General features: G+C 34.5%; 1 protein-coding gene across 1 annotated transcript; it reads left to right on the top strand.

The window, feature by feature from the left end:
• The first annotated feature begins 1409 nt into the window (after positions 1–1409).
• On the top strand, positions 1410–17004 carry LOC141714701 (replication protein A 70 kDa DNA-binding subunit A-like). Its single transcript, XM_074518204.1, has 6 exons — positions 1410–1550; positions 1715–2006; positions 2084–2180; positions 15318–15439; positions 15534–15615; positions 16911–17004. The coding sequence occupies exons 1-6, from the start codon at positions 1410–1412 to the stop codon at positions 17002–17004; spliced, it is 828 nt and encodes a 275-aa protein (XP_074374305.1).
• The last annotated feature ends 3451 nt before the right edge of the window (positions 17005–20455 follow it).

Genomic DNA, 20455 nt, shown 5'->3' on the forward strand with positions numbered 1-20455 from the left:
ACTTGAGAAGATTGATACTCTAATACTGTTAAAAAATCTTGTCTCCAACTCCGTCCCACCGAAACATCAGCTTTAAAACTTTCCCCATCCTAAAAATGTAAACAATTCCTTAGTATAATAAATTACATCTACAATAAACTAAATAATAGAGAATTCATCTACAATTAATAAACATAAGTAAAAAACATAAACATACACACGATTAACAAACAACCACTATTCCTCACATTCTAACTACATATTTGAAGCCATTAAACAACACAAACTCCTTACCTGTCATCAAAATATCCTCAATCGCTTTCACCAAGGTCCAAATTGAACCAATTTTGGGTTGGGCTCGTCCTTAATTAGGGTTTGTGGTTTGAATTTATGAAACTGTGAGTACTAAATTGTTAGAATAGGGTAAATTAGTGTTTAAGATGTGTTGATAGGGAGATGGGAGAGGGAGAGTGAGACGCTGAGAGAGACGAAAGAAAAAAGAGAAATAGTTGGTAAGAGAGAATACATAGAAAAAGTGAAGAGAGAGCTCAATTTGGAGCTTAATTAGGTCCCTAGGTCTAAATTAGGGGGTTTATGGGAGGGAGGGTGAAAAAGGAGAGAAAGAGATGAGAGATGAAGGAGATGAAATCGAGGCTTGAAAGGAACAATCATGGTGTTTAAGATGGAGTCGAGGTTTTTGAAAGAAAGCTACAATGGTGATTTGAGAAGAGACAGAGAGAGAGAGAGTCGGGTGTGAGTAAAGGGGGGCAAAGGGGGAGATATTCTAAAAAAGGGGGGGAAATGAAAAATGAGTTGAAGGGGCCAAATTTTCAGTTTAGGGGGGAGGGGGAATTGTATACTATAACTGGGGATAAATGATAACTTAAAATTTATTTTTTTTAGAATTGGTCATAGACAACGACTTCTAAAAATAACCGATGTCAAAGTTAAAAATATTTATTTGGCATTTCTAATATTGAACATAGACAACGGATACTATACGAAACTGATGTCAAAATTCTTATAAACATCGCTTAATTACAAACTGATGTTAAAAACCCTTTTAACATCGGGTACATTACGTGCCGATGTCTAAGTACCGATGTCGTATGCACTATTTCTAGTAGTGCCTTATCAGTTTATTTGTTAAGGAATGTTTAGCTGTTAATTTGTTTAGATAAATCAGAATAATGCATGATTACGGGATCAATCAATATCCTAACAATCAATTGTGAACCATGATACGTGGGAAGATGGTAGTTATATAGGACACGATCACATCATTTATATGAGAATAAACAACACGCATACCTGGTTCACTACCATTGATCAATAATTTTTTTGCATCTGGTAAGAGCAACCATTATAAACACATTAGTGCTTTCTTATGTAGCCTTTTATACTCATTATTTGTTGAACATTTTGCAGATATGGAGATGCACAGTCATTTTTCTGCTTTGAATGAGACTCAGAACGATTGGTTCCTGAGAGTTCGTGTCACCAGGATTTGGAACAATACTACTAGCTCTGGCATTTTGATTCGTTACAATATGATTTTGTTAGATTGTGAGGTATGTTACAACAAATCTATATATTTTGAACAATACTACTAGCTCTGCCATATTGATTCGTTACAATATGATTCATTACAACATTGCATAAACTATCATATCTTCTAAATGTGGCATTTAGTTTTATATAAATACATTACCTATCTCTGTTATTCAATTTCCAGAATAACCATATGCACGCGGTCGTTGCTCCAGAGCTTTGGAATCTCTTTGCTGGTATTATTACTCCAGGCACCATCTATTGCATCAGAAACATGAATGTTTCCCCGGCTACTGGTTTGTTTAGGCCTGTACATTCGAAGGATATGATCCATTTTACTGCCTCCACCACTGTTGTATTGGACCTGAACAATGATCTCTTCATCCCGAGGCATAAGTTTCATATCACACCATTGAACGAGCTTCGCGATTCTTTCTATTTTTATGGACCTGAAAACCAGCCTGTGTACTCTACAGGTAACTTATAAGATTTAGCAATACCAATTGTTAGTATATTATGTATTGAACTTATGGCTAAATGTCTAAATTAACAGATATCGTTGGAGTTGTTGAGAATCTGGAAGCCATGAGGACTGTGCCGACCCGACATGGTTCAAGGGATCTTATGCGCTTCAATATTAGTGACAGATTGTGAGTGTGATTTAATTAAGTGTGTCTTTGTTAGGTCCCAATTTGTTTGTAGAAGGGGGGGTTGAATGCAAACAATACCGTTTAGTCGAATAAAATGCGGAATAAAATTGTGAAACAAAATTCAAGTTAAATAAAACTTTTATTAAACTTGAAAGGTGTTACAACTACGGTATCGGTTACAAGGGATTAATCTCAAATCAATTATTACAAATTTAGAATAAATTCGACATGAACTTTTTCTATTTTTGTAATTAAAAGATCAAATGCTAAAAGCGATTTGAGATTAAGTTCTAGGGATTTTAATCCGCTAGATTGATACACAAGAACAAGATAAGTATTTCTAGTTGATTGGATATAACTTTACAATCTAGAAATTGATCTTGAAGTTGCAGAATAGATGTAATATTTTTCTGCTTTTTTTTCTCTTTTGTTCTTCTGTATGTTCTGTTTTTGCTGTGTTTTTGGATGATCTTGTCTTCTGCTTCTTTTGTTTCTTTTTTAAGTAAACAGCCGAATGCAAATGAACTGCAATGACAATCCTTTGAACCAGCATGACTTTCGGTATGACAACCGATTGTCATACCGATTGTTACATAAGTACAATTCAGATTGTCTTGCAAAGATTAATAACAGATTTTTAATCTAATAAAAATTCTAACAAGACAATTAATGAATTAGCATGACTTTCGGTATGACTATTGATTGTCATACCGATTGTCATACTAATACAATCAGTTTGCCTTGTTTCAATTTAAATAGATTTTAAACCAATTAAAATTCTGTAATTCCTTAATATTAATTCTAAATTAATTAATCAATTTAATTCAATTAATTAATAAATTAATCCTTGCAGATATAATTTATTTTCTTAATTAAATTATATGACTTAATTAACTAATGGAGAATTAATACTAACCCTGAGCAGCAACCATTCTTCTGTCAATCTTCTGAAAGTCACTGAGACTTATGAATCAATTCCGTCACTTCAATGCTGACACTCGATGTACTGTCTGGTTCATGAGTGACTAACTTTCGTGACGTTTCTTCATGTCTTGACTTTGTTGTTCTGATTGAATCCTTGTAATAAATGATACCTTGACGAGATCTCTGTCACTTGATTAAATCCACGATCTTGATTTATATCACTGAGGCATGATCAAATTCTTGAACTTCTTCCAGTGAATCTTCAAGTCTGCAGATGAACAATGTTTCTTTATTCTTTGACAGATGTTACTTTGTGAGATCTCTCTGATGATTGATCCACTATTTACTTATTACATTCTTATTTGAGTTGAGTTAAATACTCGAATAAACGAGTAGGCTATGACATATGCCTTTCAATCTCCCCCTATTTGCTTGTTAGACAATAACAACAAATACCTAGAGGATAACTCAACTAACAAATAAGAAAAAGATATAAACAGTAATGTAAAGTAAATAGCAGAAAAGTTCTGGATTATATTTAACATTTTCCAGATTCCAAATGAAATTTACAAGTGAATACAAGATAGATGTTCCTCTAGCCTGAACATATAACTACATTAGTCTATCTTGATTCATAACGCTCTAATCATATTACATTGAGTTTTGAGCTAATTGACTTTAGTTGTCTTCTCTTCTGACTTCACCTTCTTCTAAATCTTGAAGCAATTCCTTGTCAAAGACACGATCTTTTTCTGAAGTGAAGCTTGCAGGTCTGACTGGTTGAACTCCAACTGACTTCAACTTATTCTTGAGTTGATTGTACCTTTTAACATTCTTTTCACAATAAGCTTGAATCAAGTCAGCAGCTTGAGTCTTCAACATGGATGAATATCCAGCAGTTCTCAAATGATGTTCCATCCAGACCAGATGCTTAGCTGAGTAGTCTTTAAGAGATTGTACATCTAGCTGACAGATTTGAAGACAATCAGACTTAAAGAATCTCACCTGATGAGGATTGTTGACCACTTGAGGACTAGCCCTGCTGGCAAACTCTTTAAGCCTTTCCCGAAGAACTTCATTCAATTCTGAGCTTCTTTTGACTTTGTTTAAAAGAACCCAAATCTCTGACAACGAACGATTCTCAAATAGATGAAGTGACACCTTGAATGATCCTTCACTCTGACAGTATACAAAAATGCTCATCTCATTTAGGGATCTATCAAAAGCAGCTGTGATCCTTGAGACTTCAGTCTTGATAGCATTCATGTACATGTCATTGTTAGGATTTGAGATTTCCAGCTTGTCAAGAAGATGTAAGAACTGCCTATCATTGTTAGTGCATAGCTGAGGCATATCGAGTACTCTCCTAGCTTCATCCCACTTTTCACCAATCTTTAGTCTGACATCTCTTCTCCTTTCTTGAGCTTTAATGTCATGAAGACGTTGCTTTTGAAGAGTTTCTGTTCTTTGTATGTCTTTTCTCCTGTCAATGATCTGTGAGACCTTCTTGAGTTCAGCTTCTTTTCTTTGCATCTCTGACTGCTCTTTCTGAAATTCTTTCTCAAACCTAGGATCCACTGTATCTTCTTCTTCCCAATCTTCAAAATCACTTTCTTCTTCAGCTTCAAATAACCCATCTTTATCTTCCTGAACTGGTTCAGTGGGAATGTCAAAAATATCGAAGTCATCCTATTCTCCACTGTAGTAGGCATCATCAGCCTTTCCTTTATCTCCAGCAGAAGTATCTTTTTCTTTCCCTTTGGTACTACTCCCTTTCTTCTCCCCCTTAGTTGAGGGATCCTCTGCTGACTTTCCTTTGAAACCTCCACCACTTCCAGAGCCTGATCCTCCACCAGACGGTCCTTCAAAATAAGCTCTTTGTTCTTCATTAGGGCAATGAGAATTCTTGATCATGTAATATAAGTGCTTCATCCCTTCATTTAGATGTTCCATGCCCGTCTCTATCTTTAGAAATCTTGAGTTGTCCAGTGAATGATTCATCTCAACGAGGTCTTCAAGGGAAGTCATTCTTGTATGTAGGGAGCAGAAGTTGGATATGTCATCAGCTGATAAATTTGGAGTGTCCTGAATAGAATTGAGCTTTGGTATTACAGTAGTCTTTAAATCTGAGATGTCATTCCTTATGATTGCAAGCTGATTGTTGACAGAGGTGGAAGAAGAAGACCGTTCAACCACTTGTGCTTTGAATGCTTGAGCTTCAGCTTGGCTTTTAGCAAGTTCTTCTTTCAGGGCAGCAATCTGAGCTAACAGGTTGACAGTATCAGTGTCTGTGTGTGCTCTCACCTGAATTTCACTCGTGTTTGGTTCACTCATCTCACGTGCATGTGTTTCTCTCAATATGATTGCTCGTGAGGAGTCTTCCAGTTGCTGTTCTTGTGTACCTGCATTAAAAATCACCCTAGCCTCTTCAAGAGAGGTCAGTGGTGGTGCAATGGGAATTCGCGAGTCCCGATCCTCAGTCAATACTATCAAATCTTTTGGAATAGATGTCTGAATTGCTTCAGGGATAGATTGACCGAGTTGCCCTCCACTTTCTCCAGATAAATCTGCGAGTGGAGAATCCCATAAGGGAGCCAGAGGTGTTGGATCTGGGAGGGGAGAAAATGACTCTATTAAAGATGGCGGAGAGTCAGATTTTCCCTCTGAAGCATGTGACTGCTCTTCTGCCGTAACTATGGCAGGCACTGTAACCGACTCTACGTGCACTCCTCGCTGTGTGTCCTGAGTATGATCTGGGGAAGTGTATGGTTCCATTGTGAGTAATGGAATTGTGCTTGACTCAGTACAAGATGCCATGGCCCTATGGCGAATTTCAATAGATGCATCCTGTTGAGAGAATGCCTCTAGTAACTGTTCATTGGCCATTTCAAAGTCCATGTCCTGTTGGGAGGACAAGGATGGGCTTTCAGATGCCTCAGAATAGGTTTTTCTTTTCTTAGGAGGAGGCAGAGCTGAGGGTTCACTCATATTTGACAATGTACTACTTCCTAGTAATCTCCTGGGTAACATTTTAGACAGTGGGGGAGAGGTTGAGATAGAATGAGACTCTGTGTTTGGCTCTATGACCTGGGATTGAAGCTGTGGTTCTACAACTTCATGGTCAGCCCTATCAACCACTGAGGGTCTTACAACAGAAGTAGGAAGAGAGTGAGAGTGAGGAGTTACTACCTGTAATGGAAGAGCCTGGGTGGCTTGAACCACTGGAGGTTGAGGTTGCTGTTCATGGCCGGGAAGATTAAAAATAGGTAAGGGAATATAATTGGCCATGAAAGCAGATACAAGTACTGGAACTTGCATAAATTTGAAGGTTGTGTCTTGGCGAGTGTAAATCTTTTTGCTAACTGGTGGGGGTTCGGTTACAGCAGAGTTAGCAAAAAGTGCTTTGTGTTCAGGGGTGAGTAGATGATCTGCTATAAGCATAAGAAAACGAGCATAGTAACATGATACCCTACGATTTGTAGAATGATCACGTAAAGCAGAAGTTAGACGTCTCAAGAGAATGGGAAAAAGTAGTTTGCCAAAATTGATCCTTTGATTGAAAACAACCGCAAGACCAATATACTGCAGGGTGGAAGTAATGTTATGAAAATTAGATTTTGTGCAGTTGGCAAACACTTTGGAAAGTGTATCGAAGAATATATCCCATTCAGACACCAAATTTGATTTAGAAAGTTTGGTTAAATTGATCACCCCCTGATAGTGAATAGCATTGAAAAAATTTGTGATATCATTTTCAGAGGGTAAATTACAGAAATTGTCTAGTGGAAAATTTAACGCACGATTGACGACTGTTTCATCAACTACATACTGTGTGTTTGCGATGGTGAATGAAAAAGATTTTGAATCATCGGCCACAGTAGAAGTTGTGCAAATCAGTCTAAGTAGATCGACGTTTAAAATCACATTTGATTTAATAGCAGAGCTAACAATCGAATGGTCATTTAAAAATCTAATCCATGGCTTAAATTTTTCAACATCACATTTTTCCGGATTAAAATAACCAACCTGATTATGCGCGACAATTTGGAAATTGAGAGCCATTTTATAAAATAATAATAAGACACAAGCTTTTCAGAATTTTAAGAATAATATTAAGAAAATTCGAATTAATTAAATTAATTTAATAATTTGAATTAAATTAATTATAATCGAAAAATTTAGACAGAAATGTATCTCGTTAAAATTCTTAACTCACAAACACAGTTTTGACAAACCAAAAGACACAAATCAGAAATTAAAATTAAAATAAAAGGTTCAAATTCAATAACACAACTGGAATTTGAAGGGGCAAACTGATTTTTATTTGATTTTGCATTTTTTATAATAATTTTTATTTAAGAAAAATTCAACAGCATCTCTTTATATATATACTTGTATGTATATATCACAAAGTGATGATTTTGTGTGCTGAGTAAAAACTCGAGCAAGGAAGAAGACAGATTGTTGATTTGGTTCGAAGAGAGAGAAGAGAGAAAAATTAGGGAGAAAAACTGTTCAAAATTTTTGAAATGAACTGTTATGTTGAAATGGTTTAAAACAAAACAGCAAAAGCCTTTATATAACAGCTGGTATGACAATCCGGGATTGTCATACCGATTGTCATACCAGGCAAAAAGAAGGAAAAGAAATAACAGAATAAATATTAAAATTATAACTGGTATGACAATCTGATAGTCATACCGATTGTCATACCAGTATAATAATAAAATGAAAATAATTATCTATATGGTTTATAACTGGCAAGACAATCCAATAGTCATACCGATTGTCTTGCCAGTATAAAACTATACTGAAGAACATAATTAACATAATTTACACTGAAATGACTTTCAGCAAGACAATTTCAATTGTCTTGCCGATTGTCATACCAGCAATAAACACAGAATTAATATGAAAATAAGTATATATATATATAAGTACTGAAATGATTTTCAGCAAGACAATTCAATTGTCTTGCCGATTGTCATTGCAGTAGAAAACAAAATAAAATAAAATAAATGGAACAGACTTCTATTTGAATACGGAAATAAAATATTCTGAGATATTTTAAATTAACAAATAGGGAAAATAAAAATAGATAAGATAATATATATTACAAAGAAATAAGCAAGAAATATGATAAAATGATAAAATAAATTTGCAGATGAATTTTTCATTTATGAAAAATTCATTTGTAAATTCATTCAAGAACAGATTCCAGATATTAACTAAATTAATCACTAAAACTATTCAACATGCCCAATTTACCAACTAATCCGGTAAATGTGGATTCGTCAAGTGGTTTAGTGAAAATATCTGCTATTTGTTCTTCTGCTGGAACAAAAAATAGTTCAACAGTACCATTCATGACGTGCTCTCTAATAAAATGATACCTGATGTCAATGTGCTTTGTCCTCGAGTGCTGCACAGGGTTGTTGGTGATGGCTATTGCACTTGTGTTGTCACATAAAATAGGAATCTTGTTCAATACAGAGCCATAGTCTCGTAGTTGGTTCCTAATCCACAAGATCTGAGCACAGCAGCTTCCAGCAGCAATATATTCAGCCTCGGTCGTTGAGTTGGAAACTGTTTGCTGTTTCTTGCTGTACCATGAGACTAGCCTGCTTCCTAGGAATTGACAACTTCCTGAGGTGCTTTTCCTATCAACAACACTTTCTGCATAATCTGAATCTGTATATCCGACAAGGTTAAAACCAGATTCTTTAGGGTACCAAATACCTAGATTTGGTGTTCCCTTAAGATATCTTAAGATTCGTTTAACAGCAACGAGATGAATATCTCTAGGATCCGCTTGGAACCTTGCACATAAACATGTAGCATACATAATATCTGGTCTACTTGCAGTAAGATAGAGTAACGAGCCAATCATACCTCTGTAGCTTGTGACATCTACCTTAATGGAGTTTTCACATGGTCCAAGCTTGACAGCTGTAGTTGATGGAGTCCTTGCTGATGCAGAATCCTCTAGATTGTACTTTTTGAGGAGTTCCTTGAGATACTTGGATTGACAAATAAATGTTCCATCTAACCTTTGATTTACTTGTAATCCAAGAAAGAACTTCAGCTCTCCCATCATGCTCATTTCAAACTTGCTGTGCATTAACTTAGCAAATCTCTTACAGAGATTATCATTAGTAGACCCAAATATTATATCATCCACATAGACTTGGACTAATATAGTATCATTCTTATGTTTTTTAGAAAAGAGAGTTTTGTCTATGACACCTCTAATAAAGCTATTTTCAATAAGAAATTCAGAGAGAGTGTCATACCATTTTCTTGGAGACTGTTTTAGCCCATAGATAGCCTTGAAAAGAAAGAAGACAAAATCCATATGATCTGGATCTTCAAAACCAGGAGGTTGCTCTACATATACCTCTTCATCCAGCTTTCCATTCAGAAAGGCGCTCTTGACATCCATTTGATAAACTTTAAAGTTTGAAAATGCTGCGAATGCCAGAAATATCCTGATGGCCTCAAGTCTAGCCACTGGAGCATAGGTTTCATCATAATCAATACCTTCAGCTTGAGAATACCCTTTAGCTACCAGTCTTGCCTTGTTTCTTGTAACCACACCATCTTCATCTAGTTTATTCCTGAATACCCACCTAGTACCAACAGCTTTCTTGTGTACAGGCCTAGGTACCAGTTTCCAGACTTGTTGACTTTCAAACTGATTGAGTTCATCTTGCATAGCAATCACCCAATCTGGATCAGTCAGTGCTTCTTCAATTTTCTTAGGTTCCATCTCAGAAAGAAATCCTGAGAACAGACACTCATTTTGAGTAGCACGTCTAGTTCTGACTCCAACATCTGGATCACCAATAATCAACTCAAAAGGGTGAGCTTTATTCCAGACAGTCTATCTTGGAAGATTTGATCTTGATGATTCGCCTTGAAATTCATTGTGATGTTGTGTCCTACTAGATGATCCTTCAGCATCTCCCCCTGAGTTGTTGCCATATTGACTTGAAGATTCTCCGTCAGTAGCAGTGGTATCTCCATTGTTGCCAGAGTTTCCATCACTATTACCTTGAGTATCATCAGGATTAACAGGTTCTTCACCAGCAACAACCTCAGGTTCTTGACCATGTTCTGACTCTGAATCTGACGTATCATCAAACTTCAGTTTCTCAGAAGGATCTTCAGTTTGGATACTAGGGAGTTTAGTGTCATCAAATGTAACATTGACACTTTTAGTTACTTTGTGTTGATCAATGATATACACTCTATATGATCTTCTTCCATATCCAACAAAAATACCCTCATATGCCTTTGCCTCGAACTTACCACGACGATCATCTCCATCCTTGAGCACGAAGCATCTGGCACCAAATACATGAAAGTATTAGATAGAAGGTTTCTGTTCATTCAAAATCTCATAAGGAGTTTTCATGAAGTCTTTGTTGATTAGAGTTCGATTCTGAGTATAACATGCAGTATTGACAGCTTCAGCCCAAAAGTACATTGGAAGACCTGATTCATTTAACATCGTTCTTGCAGCTTCAATCAATGTACGATTCTTCCTTTCTACCACTCCATTTTGCTGAGGGGTTCTAGGAGCTGAAAATTGTCTGGTAATCCCTTTGTCTGTACAGAATCCATTGAGAAGTGCATTCTTGAATTCTGTTCCATTATCTGACCTTATTGCTCTAACAGGGACGTTAGAATCTAACTCAATCATCTTGATATGATCAATCACAACTTGTGGTGTTTCATCCTTAGAGTGAAGAAATAAAACCCACGTATACTTGGAATAGTCATCAACTATCACAAGACAGTAACACTTCTTTGACATAGAAAGGATATTAACTGGACCAAATAAATCCATGTGCAATAATTACAGAACACCAGTTATGGAAGATGTGTCAGTGCCTTTGTGACTTGCTTTCTTTGACTTTCCTTTCTGGCAAGCCTCACATAGTCCTTCTGGAGAGAATTCCAGCTGAGGCAGACCTCTTACCAATTCTCTTTTGACAAGAGAATTCATTGTTTTGAAATTGAGATGGGAAAGTCTCTTGTGCCATAGCCAACTCTCATCTGACGATGCCTTTGCATAGAAACAATTGACTTCAAGATTGCTTCCAGAGTTCATGTCAGCTACGAACAGATTTCCTTTCCGGATTCCCATTAAGGAGGGTTTTTCACTTTTCTTGTGCAGAATCTGACACTTCAGCTTGTCGAATAAAACATAGTAGCCGTTGTCACAGAACTGACTAATGCTAAGCAGATTGTGTTCAAGTCCTTGCACAAGATATACATTTTCAATGATAACATTTCCAGCTTGCAAACAACCATATCCCTCCGTTAAACCTTTGCTGTTATCTCCAAAGGTAACCACTGGGCCAGCTTTCTCAACCACATTTGATAGCAGGGCTCTATCTCCGGTCATATGTCTTGACGATCCGCTGTCAAGAATCCACACTACCGGTTGTACCTATTTAATGCCCTGCAATACAAATGGATTAGAACTTGTTCGGAACCCAAGCTTGGCTGGGTCCGGCATACTTGTAAAATTGGCCTTTATCAGGCAAAACAACATTCTTAATTTCACTATTCTCAACATTCTCAATGACTGAACATTTGACCTTTAAAACAGCCTTATCAAATTTATGTTTAGGCTTAGGCACAAATGTCTCCTTTCTAGCTTTAGGAGGACTAGCAGTCTTAGACCTATCATGCTTTCTATTATTCACATGCTGACGAGGAGTAGTCTTATCATTAGAAACATGCTTACCATTAAAATAAGCAAACAACAGATTAAAAGCACAAGACATACAATCAGGAACACCACATGCTTTATGAGAAGGATTAACAATAGGCAACTTATGCATGGTAGACATGGCATTTGTGTTATCCAACTCATGTGTGTCTGAGTTAGTCTCAGTTGCTTTCACAACCTTGACTGGAACTTTTGACACACTTGTCTTGGAGACAGCTTTCCCATTAGCATTATCTTCAGCACGGATTTCTTCTTGAATAATAAAAGAGGTCTCATCAAATGGTTCAGCAATTGATTCCTTATAGAGGGGTTCATCAACACCCTTAAGCACATGTGGTACTTCCCTGCCTTTAGCACATACATGAGGAGGGGAGTTTATGCCTAATTTTCCAATAGCAGCATTGTAATCATAACCTATTCCGTGTGTTTGATTAACAGCTTGCTTATTGTAAAACTCTTTGGACTTCGAACAAGAATTAAAGTAAGCTTTAACCTTAGCCTCAAGACCGGTGATCTTGTCTTTGAGAATAGTTTCGAGTTGTCTATAACAGTCAACTCTATTCTCTAGAAAAGATACTTGATCTTTAAGTTTATCTTGATTAATGTGCACAAGTCTTAATTCATTGACTTCTTTCTCAAGGTCTTTGATTTGTTGATTTAACAATTCATTATCACGATGAGCACAATCTAAGTTACCTCTTAGATGATAAACCATTTCAGCATCAGAAAGTTTTACCTCTTTTCTTGACGATGAGGTGCTTGCATCACTAGCCATGAGAGCAAGATTCCCAACTTCTTCATCTTCACTGTCAGTATCATCCCAGCTTCTTCCCTTTGCCAGGTACGCCCTTTCAGATTTACTCTTCTGATTAGAATCGTAAGAGTTCTTCCTTGCTTGTTTTGGCTTCCTGCATTCTGTGGCAAAGTGTCCCAACTCATTACAGTTGAAGCATCGAATGGTGCTTCGATCAACCATCCCTGTTTTATACCCACCACTGCTGGTGTTAGAGGATGAAGATCCACCTTTCTGGAATCTGTTGTAGTTGGACTTGTACTTGAACTTGGGATTCCTTTTGAATCTGACATTTGAGAATCTCTTGACAATCAGGGCCATTGACTCATCCTCCAATTGCTCCAGTTCTTCCAAGGAATAATAATCATCTCCTGATTGATTTATAGTAGGAGAATCAAATTCTGCTACTATCACATTATCTTCAACCTTGGAAGACTGTACCATTCTATCTGACTGTTGAGATTGTTGTTGATATAGTGGTTGTTGTTGCTGTTCATCAGCTACTAGAGCAGTAGACGTGCTGACCACTCTTCCTTTCCCGTAAACTTCCTTCTGCTGAATCTGCTCCAACTCATAAGTCTTTAACACACCATAGAGCCTTTCCAAAGAAATCTCACTCAGATCTCTTGCTTCTCTTATGGCAGTGATTCTATGTTCGAGATGAGTTGGCAGTGTCAAAAGGAACTTTTTGTTGACCTCCCTGATGGAATAGTATTTACCATTAATGTTCAGGTTGTTGATCAATGCATTGTACCTCTCAAACACTTCAGTGATTCCTTCTCCTGGATTGGATTTAAAGTATTCATACTCAGAGGTTAGGATTTCTAGTTTGTTCTCCCTAACTTCCTCTGTGCCTTCATTAATAATCTCAATAGTTTCCCAGATATGTTTGGAATCTTTACAATTCATCACATGTCTATTCATTAGGGGATTAAGGGAATCTACTAAGATTAATTGAAGGCTAGCATCCAGGGAAGCTTCTTCTATTTCAGCAGGAGAGAAGTCCTCAGGATCCTTCACATAAGTTCTCGCTTTGGTGATCACCACATCATTTTCTATTACCTCTGGTTCAATAACCATAGGTATTTTTGGACCCTTCTTCAACACTTGCAAATATTTGGGATTAGCAACCTGTAAAAACAGTAGCATCTTCTTCTTCCACATAACATAATTTTCTTTATCGAAAAGTGGAATTTTAACGGTTCCAACTTTTTGTGTAGTCATTATGAATTTTTTGAGTGAATAAAAAATTCAAGAAGTGAAAGAAACACAAAAGTCTAGGATCTAGATTTGTACGTTAATCAGAAGGCTCTGATACCAATTGTTAGGTCCCAATTTGTTTGTAGAAGGGGGGGTTGAATGCAAACAATACCGTTTAGTCGAATAAAATGCGAAATAAAATTGTGAAACAAAATTCAAGTTAAATAAAACTTTTATTAAACTTGAAAGGTGTTACAACTACGGTATCAGTTACAAGGGATTAATCTCAAATCAATTATTACAAATTTAGAATAAATTCGACATGAACTTTTTCTATTTTTGTAATTAAAAGATCAAATGCTAAAAGCGATTTGAGATTAAGTTCTAGGGATTTTAATCCGCTAGATTGATACACAAGAACAAGATAAGTATTTCTAGTTGATTGGATATAACTTTACAATCTAGAAATTGATCTTGAAGTTGCAGAATAGATGTAATATTTTTCTGCTTCTTTTTCTCTTTTGTTCTTCTGTATGTTCTGTTTTTGCTGTGTTTTTGGATGATCTTGTCTTCTGCTTCTTTTGTTTCTTTTTTAAGTAAACAGCCGAATGCAAATGAACTGCAATGACAATCCTTTGAACCAGCATGACTTTCGGTATGACAACCGATTGTCATACCGATTGTTACATAAGTACAATTCAGATTGTCTTGCAAAGATTAATAACAGATTTTTAATCTAATAAAAATTCTAACAAGACAATTAATGAATTAGCATGACTTTCGGTATGACTATTGATTGTCATACTAATACAATCAGTTTGCCTTGTTTCAATTTAAATAGATTTTAAACCAATTAAAATTCTGTAATTCCTTAATATTAATTCTAAATTAATTAATCAATTTAATTCAATTAATTAATAAATTAATCCTTGCAGATATAATTTATTTTCTTAATTAAATTATATGACTTAATTAACTAATGGAGAATTAATACTAACCCTGAGCAGCAACCATTCTTCTGTCAATCTTCTGAAAGTCACTGAGACTTATGAATCAATTCCGTCACTTCAATGCTGACACTCGATGTACTGTCTGGTTCATGAGTGACTAACTTTCGTAACGTTTCTTCATGTCTTGACTTTGTTGTTCTGATTGAATCCTTGTAATAAATGATACCTTGACGAGATCTCTGTCACTTGATTAAATCCACGATCTTGATTTATATCACTGAGGCATGATCAAATTCTTGAACTTCTTCCAGTGAATCTTCAAGTCTGCAGATGAACAATGTTTCTTTATTCTTTGACAGATGTTACTTTGTGAGATCTATCTGATGATTGATCCACTATTTACTTATTACATTCTTATTTGAGTTGAGTTAAATACTCGAATAAACGAGTAGGCTATGACATATGCCTTTCAGTCTTACATTGCGTATATTTAATGTATAAGGACTTATACTTTACACAATTCACAGGAATAGGCACTGTGTATCCTTTTATTCTCCATTTCCTGAACATTATGAAGCATTGTATGAAACTCAGCTGGAGAATCCTGTTATTGTTATACTGGCATCAACCAGAGTTTCAGTATTTCGAAGTACATTTTTGCATTTCATACCTATTTTCAATGTTTTGAAAAGTTCACATGCATTATTCTATTCATGAGTTAACTATGATTTGGAATATTTTAGATACATATGTAATTGGTAATCTGCCGTCTACCAAGATTTATATCAACATTGATGATCCACAAGTTTTCCTCATGCGACAGAGGTACATTAAACTTTGAACCATACTTAATGTAGTTAAGCAACACAATAAGACAACTCAAATATTTTATCAATGATTTTGTCTGAATTATTTAAGAATATCGTGTAGGTTGGAGGATATGGCTTACCTTGCTGCCCACACACCTTGATGATGAAATATCTTGAAGAAAGATATGGCTCCTGAAATTTACTATTTTATTCATCAATAAGACACTATTTCATCTGTTTTATTATTTAATTCTGAAATGTCGCTCAATGTTAGGACATCCGGTCTTCGAAACTTTATGATCGAATATTAAATTCTATCCGTGAACTTATTGTAATTGTTAGCTTTCAATGTTTTTCATATGGTTTATTGTGTCCTCATAACTTTGATTTGTCATTAGTTTTAATATTTCTCCCATTTAAATATCAATATTTGTGCGATTATTGAAAATCCTATATAGCAGCGATGATAAATATATCTCCATAAAAAAATTGTATTAACACGACAATAATGTTGGTGAATTATAAAGCGAAAATATCCAATTGGTAGGTGTACAACAATAATTTTAAAGACAAAACAATCTTTTTTTCAAGTATAGAGATCGAATCAATCTTTACAAGATGGTCGTTTGAATCTAAAATAAATAAAGAATTTTATTGTCAACAAGTTTGCCTTTCTGTAACTCTAAAATACATAATTAATCCACTATCATTCATGAAACATGCTTACAATTAATTATCCGGTTCAAATAAATCCATATGTAAAAGTTTTTCTTTAACAACCATTCAGGATGCATGCTTGGAATTAATAACGTATAAGTGAGTTAAATATTTAAATAGTATTTTTGGTAATATAATAGTGCACTATATTAATATTATTGCTTTTTATATTTGTAAAACACGTTATATCTTTTTATTTTATACAAAGATCATATGATTAATTTGCCTCCTAATTTTATGTTTCTAGATTCATATAGGTATGTAATGTATATCATTAAAATATCTTTACAATAAATCAATTTATCTGTCATATCTTATGATTTGTAACAAACATAAACTGATTACTCCTCCTAATTTTTTGCTTAGAGATATTTACTCCTACCTTTTCGACCATCACTTTCTTCTATAAACTGCTTCTTCTTTCTTGGCAGACCATATTCGATTTTTACATCATACAAATCGACTTCATACAGGTAAACAACCACATCCCACTGTCCTTTTCTTCTATCTTTCTATTGTACTTAATGTTTCTGTCTTATGATACAGATAACTATCCACAATGTTTGATCAGCTCTCTTTTATTGACGCTTCTAGAACCGCATGGAAGATAAAGGCTAGAGTTACCAGAATGTGGCCTTCTGTTTCTGTCGCAGATAATGGGACTGAAACAATGAAAGAATACAATTAGTTTTACTGGATGACGTTGTAAGCCTCTAAATTTATAATTTACTTTCTTACGTTTTCCAATTAATTACACTCATATTAACTGATTTATACAACTTGATGTTGTCTATTTTATGATCAGGACTGTCATGTTCATGTTTTTGTTTATGCTGATAACTGAAAATATCATGCTCACAAAATAGTAAAAGGTGGTGTCTTTGTTTTTTCGAATTTTTACACAAAAGAAGCTTTGGGCTCTCTCAGACCAGTGAGCTCTAAATTTTGCATCAACTTCTCGCCATCGACTAATGTTGAAAGAGTTGAAGACGACTTCATGATAGCCAGGCACAAGTTTGAATTTGTTGATTTGAGCGATTTGTTTGCTCTTGCAAACGCATATGAGAAACCTGATTCTCCTGATTATTCAACAGGTTATACTATTTTTCAAGTACTTACGTATCAATAAGTCTAACAAATTAAGTTTTTATATTAGTCTCTCAAATTATTTCATTTTATACACTTATTAATCCAACATATATAATTGGTCTTGGTATGTAGATGTGATTGGTGTTTTAGTGGATTTTGAGCATGTATGGAAAATCAAAACTATGTGCGGTCTGAAGGATATTTGCAAGTTCAGGATTACTGACGGAAGGTTTATATTGGACTTCTCATTGGCTAAGATTTATTGTTGATCAAACTCTGTTTTATAGAAATAGCTTTTGTATTATTTAATAATCTTGAACTTACATATACAGAGATTCTCATAAGGTCACTGTATGGGGTAATCTTGCCGTGACTACTGATGCACGTGTTAGAGAGGTTAAGGCAGGATTTAAAGATGGTGAAGAGGAGCCTATAATTGTTATAGCGTCAAGTACAAAGCTTAAGATTTGGAAGAGTAAGTCCTATAAAATTCAATATTAAAGTAGTAAAGTGTGAGATTATTAACATGTACTCAACATGATTTCATTTCTTATGTATATACAAGTTATGTTCAGATTAGCACACTACCCGCGTCTAAGATATACATCAATTTGGATCATGATTTTATTTTTGCTATGAGACAGAGGTACACTCATTTTCATCAACTATATTTCATCTATATATCTTAGATGATTAGTTAATTATTTTTTGAAGATCTCAAAATCATTTATCCATATTTGTATCAGACTTCGCGAAGAAGGTTATGTACCTTCTGACAAGACAACTTCTTCTCCAACTACGACAGATGTTAAGGAGGTGGTGTCTGTCATTGAAACGGTTACACTAAAGGAGTTAAGTGAGAAAACTTCTACTGAATGCTGCAAATTTAAGATCAATGTGTAAGTTCACATATAATACATTCTGTATTTGATTAATACTGCATGCATAAATACAAAGTAGAGTTTTTTGTGAATGTAATAAATGAAAACATGTTAATGGAATGTGTAGATGAGTTTTATGTGCAAAGTAAAGGTTAAATCCGTTGAAGAAAGTAAAACTGGTGGTATCGTACCTGCAACAAGAATGATTGTCACGAAGAAGTTATAAAGTTCGAAGGAAAGTATCGATGTGCCAGATGCTAGAAGAATTATCCAGTACCACAAAAGAGGTTATCGAGAAATAAATTCAGTCTATACTCTTATCAATATAAATCTGTAAAGTTAAATGTATATATGAACAAATAACTGATCGCCTAAAAAATCACCAACAATTCATATATCTTATTTGCAGGTTCAAGATCGTTGTTCTTGCTGAAGATGACACATAAACTTTTAATTTTGTTTTATATGATCGTGCCGTGAAACGACTGTTGGGTAAATCGTAATTAATCTGATGGTTGAAGAATACAATGTAAAGTACTTTAATCCCTTTAGTGTCAATTAATTGTTTTATCCGAAATATATGTTACTATTTTTATGATTATATCAAGTTGTCTACTGATTGTAACTTTGTAGGATCCTGCATCATATCATCCACCATTGAAGCAAATTGCAGGAAGAGAAATTACTGTTAAAGTTGAGCTCACTGATGATAACATATTAGTTAGCAGCACGGTATATTATGTTGTGGATGCATATGAATGTTCAGTTACCACTTCTCTTGTGCTTGAAGACATTGATACTGGGACTTCAGTTTCAAATTATACAAATGTGAGCTTCATGTTTCACATCTTAAAAATTTCCTGCTTATTTCATAATATACCTACAATACTATATATCCTAAAGATATTTGTTAGCTCTTGAATTTATAAATGTTTTCATACTATAACCAAAATTGCAGATAAGTATTCCCAGTCTATCAGATGGTGCATGCACTCCAGGTTCAACTCTATTGACTAGCAAACGAGTTAAAAAGGTCGGTAGATTGTATAATTACCCATTATTAGATGTGATTTATCATACAAAATATACGTACAGTTGTTTATCAAATCATACTGCATTAACATTATATCAATTTCTGATATGCAGGAAAAGTAATATGTTTTGGTACCGGACTCAAGATTCATATAATCGCTTCGTTTCGAGGAATCTTGAATGAAGATTATCTCATTTTTCCATTTTAGAACTTCAATAATTATGTTTGATTTTAATTTCCATTGTTGTTTACTGTTTTGCAAACAGTAACATTTTGCACGACGGTGAAGTTGAAAGTTTTGGATGTTCTTCATGTTTTTGCAAATTTTTAAATTAATGGGCCAATAATTTTTAATAGCAAGTAGTTTGTCCAGTAATTAGATTATTATGCTTTCCGTTATGTGGTTAATATTTTATACTATAAACGTGCTTAAAATATATACAAAAAATAAAACTCTTCGTACTATTAGACGACAATAATATACAATTTCTTTATCAAACACAGAAAAAGGAAAGAGACGTAATCGAATGATTTGTTGTTATTGTTTACACATGATGATAATTGGTATAAAAATGTTGGCACACAATATCGCAACTTCATGAATATATATCTTTAAAATTTAAAAATAGATCGTATATAGCTAAACCCCGTATGCGTAACACGGGCAAGATAACTAGTTAGGTACTAAAATTTATTTCCTTGGTTCTACTCATTTTTTTTATAATTTTTCCTTATATTTGACACATATTTTAAGATTATTAGAGCATCTCCAACGGGATGCACCTTTTAGCTATAAAATCTAGCTGTCAATCAAAAATTTGAAAATATACCTAATATGAAAAAAAAACAATACCCCAACGCAGATACCTATTAGCAAAACTTTTAGATAACGAGAAACCAGCACGCTACATATGTTGAATGAGAATCCATTATCCATATCAAATCCAGGTCATTTCCCTCCAAAATAAATGTATTCTGCCGCTATAATCCTAGTTATGTGTCTAGGTATATATGTATATATATTCATAATTTAATAGTTATAATATATATATATATTATTTTTAAATATTATATTTTAATTTTATTTAATGTTAAGTGTAAAATTATTTTATTATAGAATTATAAAAAAATTCATT

This window comes from Apium graveolens, chromosome 3, assembly GCF_009905375.1.
Source record: "Apium graveolens cultivar Ventura chromosome 3, ASM990537v1, whole genome shotgun sequence".
Lineage (NCBI taxonomy): Eukaryota > Viridiplantae > Streptophyta > Magnoliopsida > Apiales > Apiaceae > Apium > Apium graveolens.

Excerpts from the sequence above, each read along its gene's own strand:
- LOC141714701 (XM_074518204.1), top strand. The coding sequence starts at position 1,410 with ATGGAGATGCACAGTCATTTTTCTGCTTTGAATGAGACTCAGAACGAT. Across the intron at positions 15,440-15,533 it reads CAGAGTTTCAGTATTTCGAA|ATACATATGTAATTGGTAAT; the intron begins GTACATTTTTGC and ends GGAATATTTTAG. Across the intron at positions 15,616-16,910 it reads GTTTTCCTCATGCGACAGAG|AACCGCATGGAAGATAAAGG; the intron begins GTACATTAAACT and ends TGACGCTTCTAG.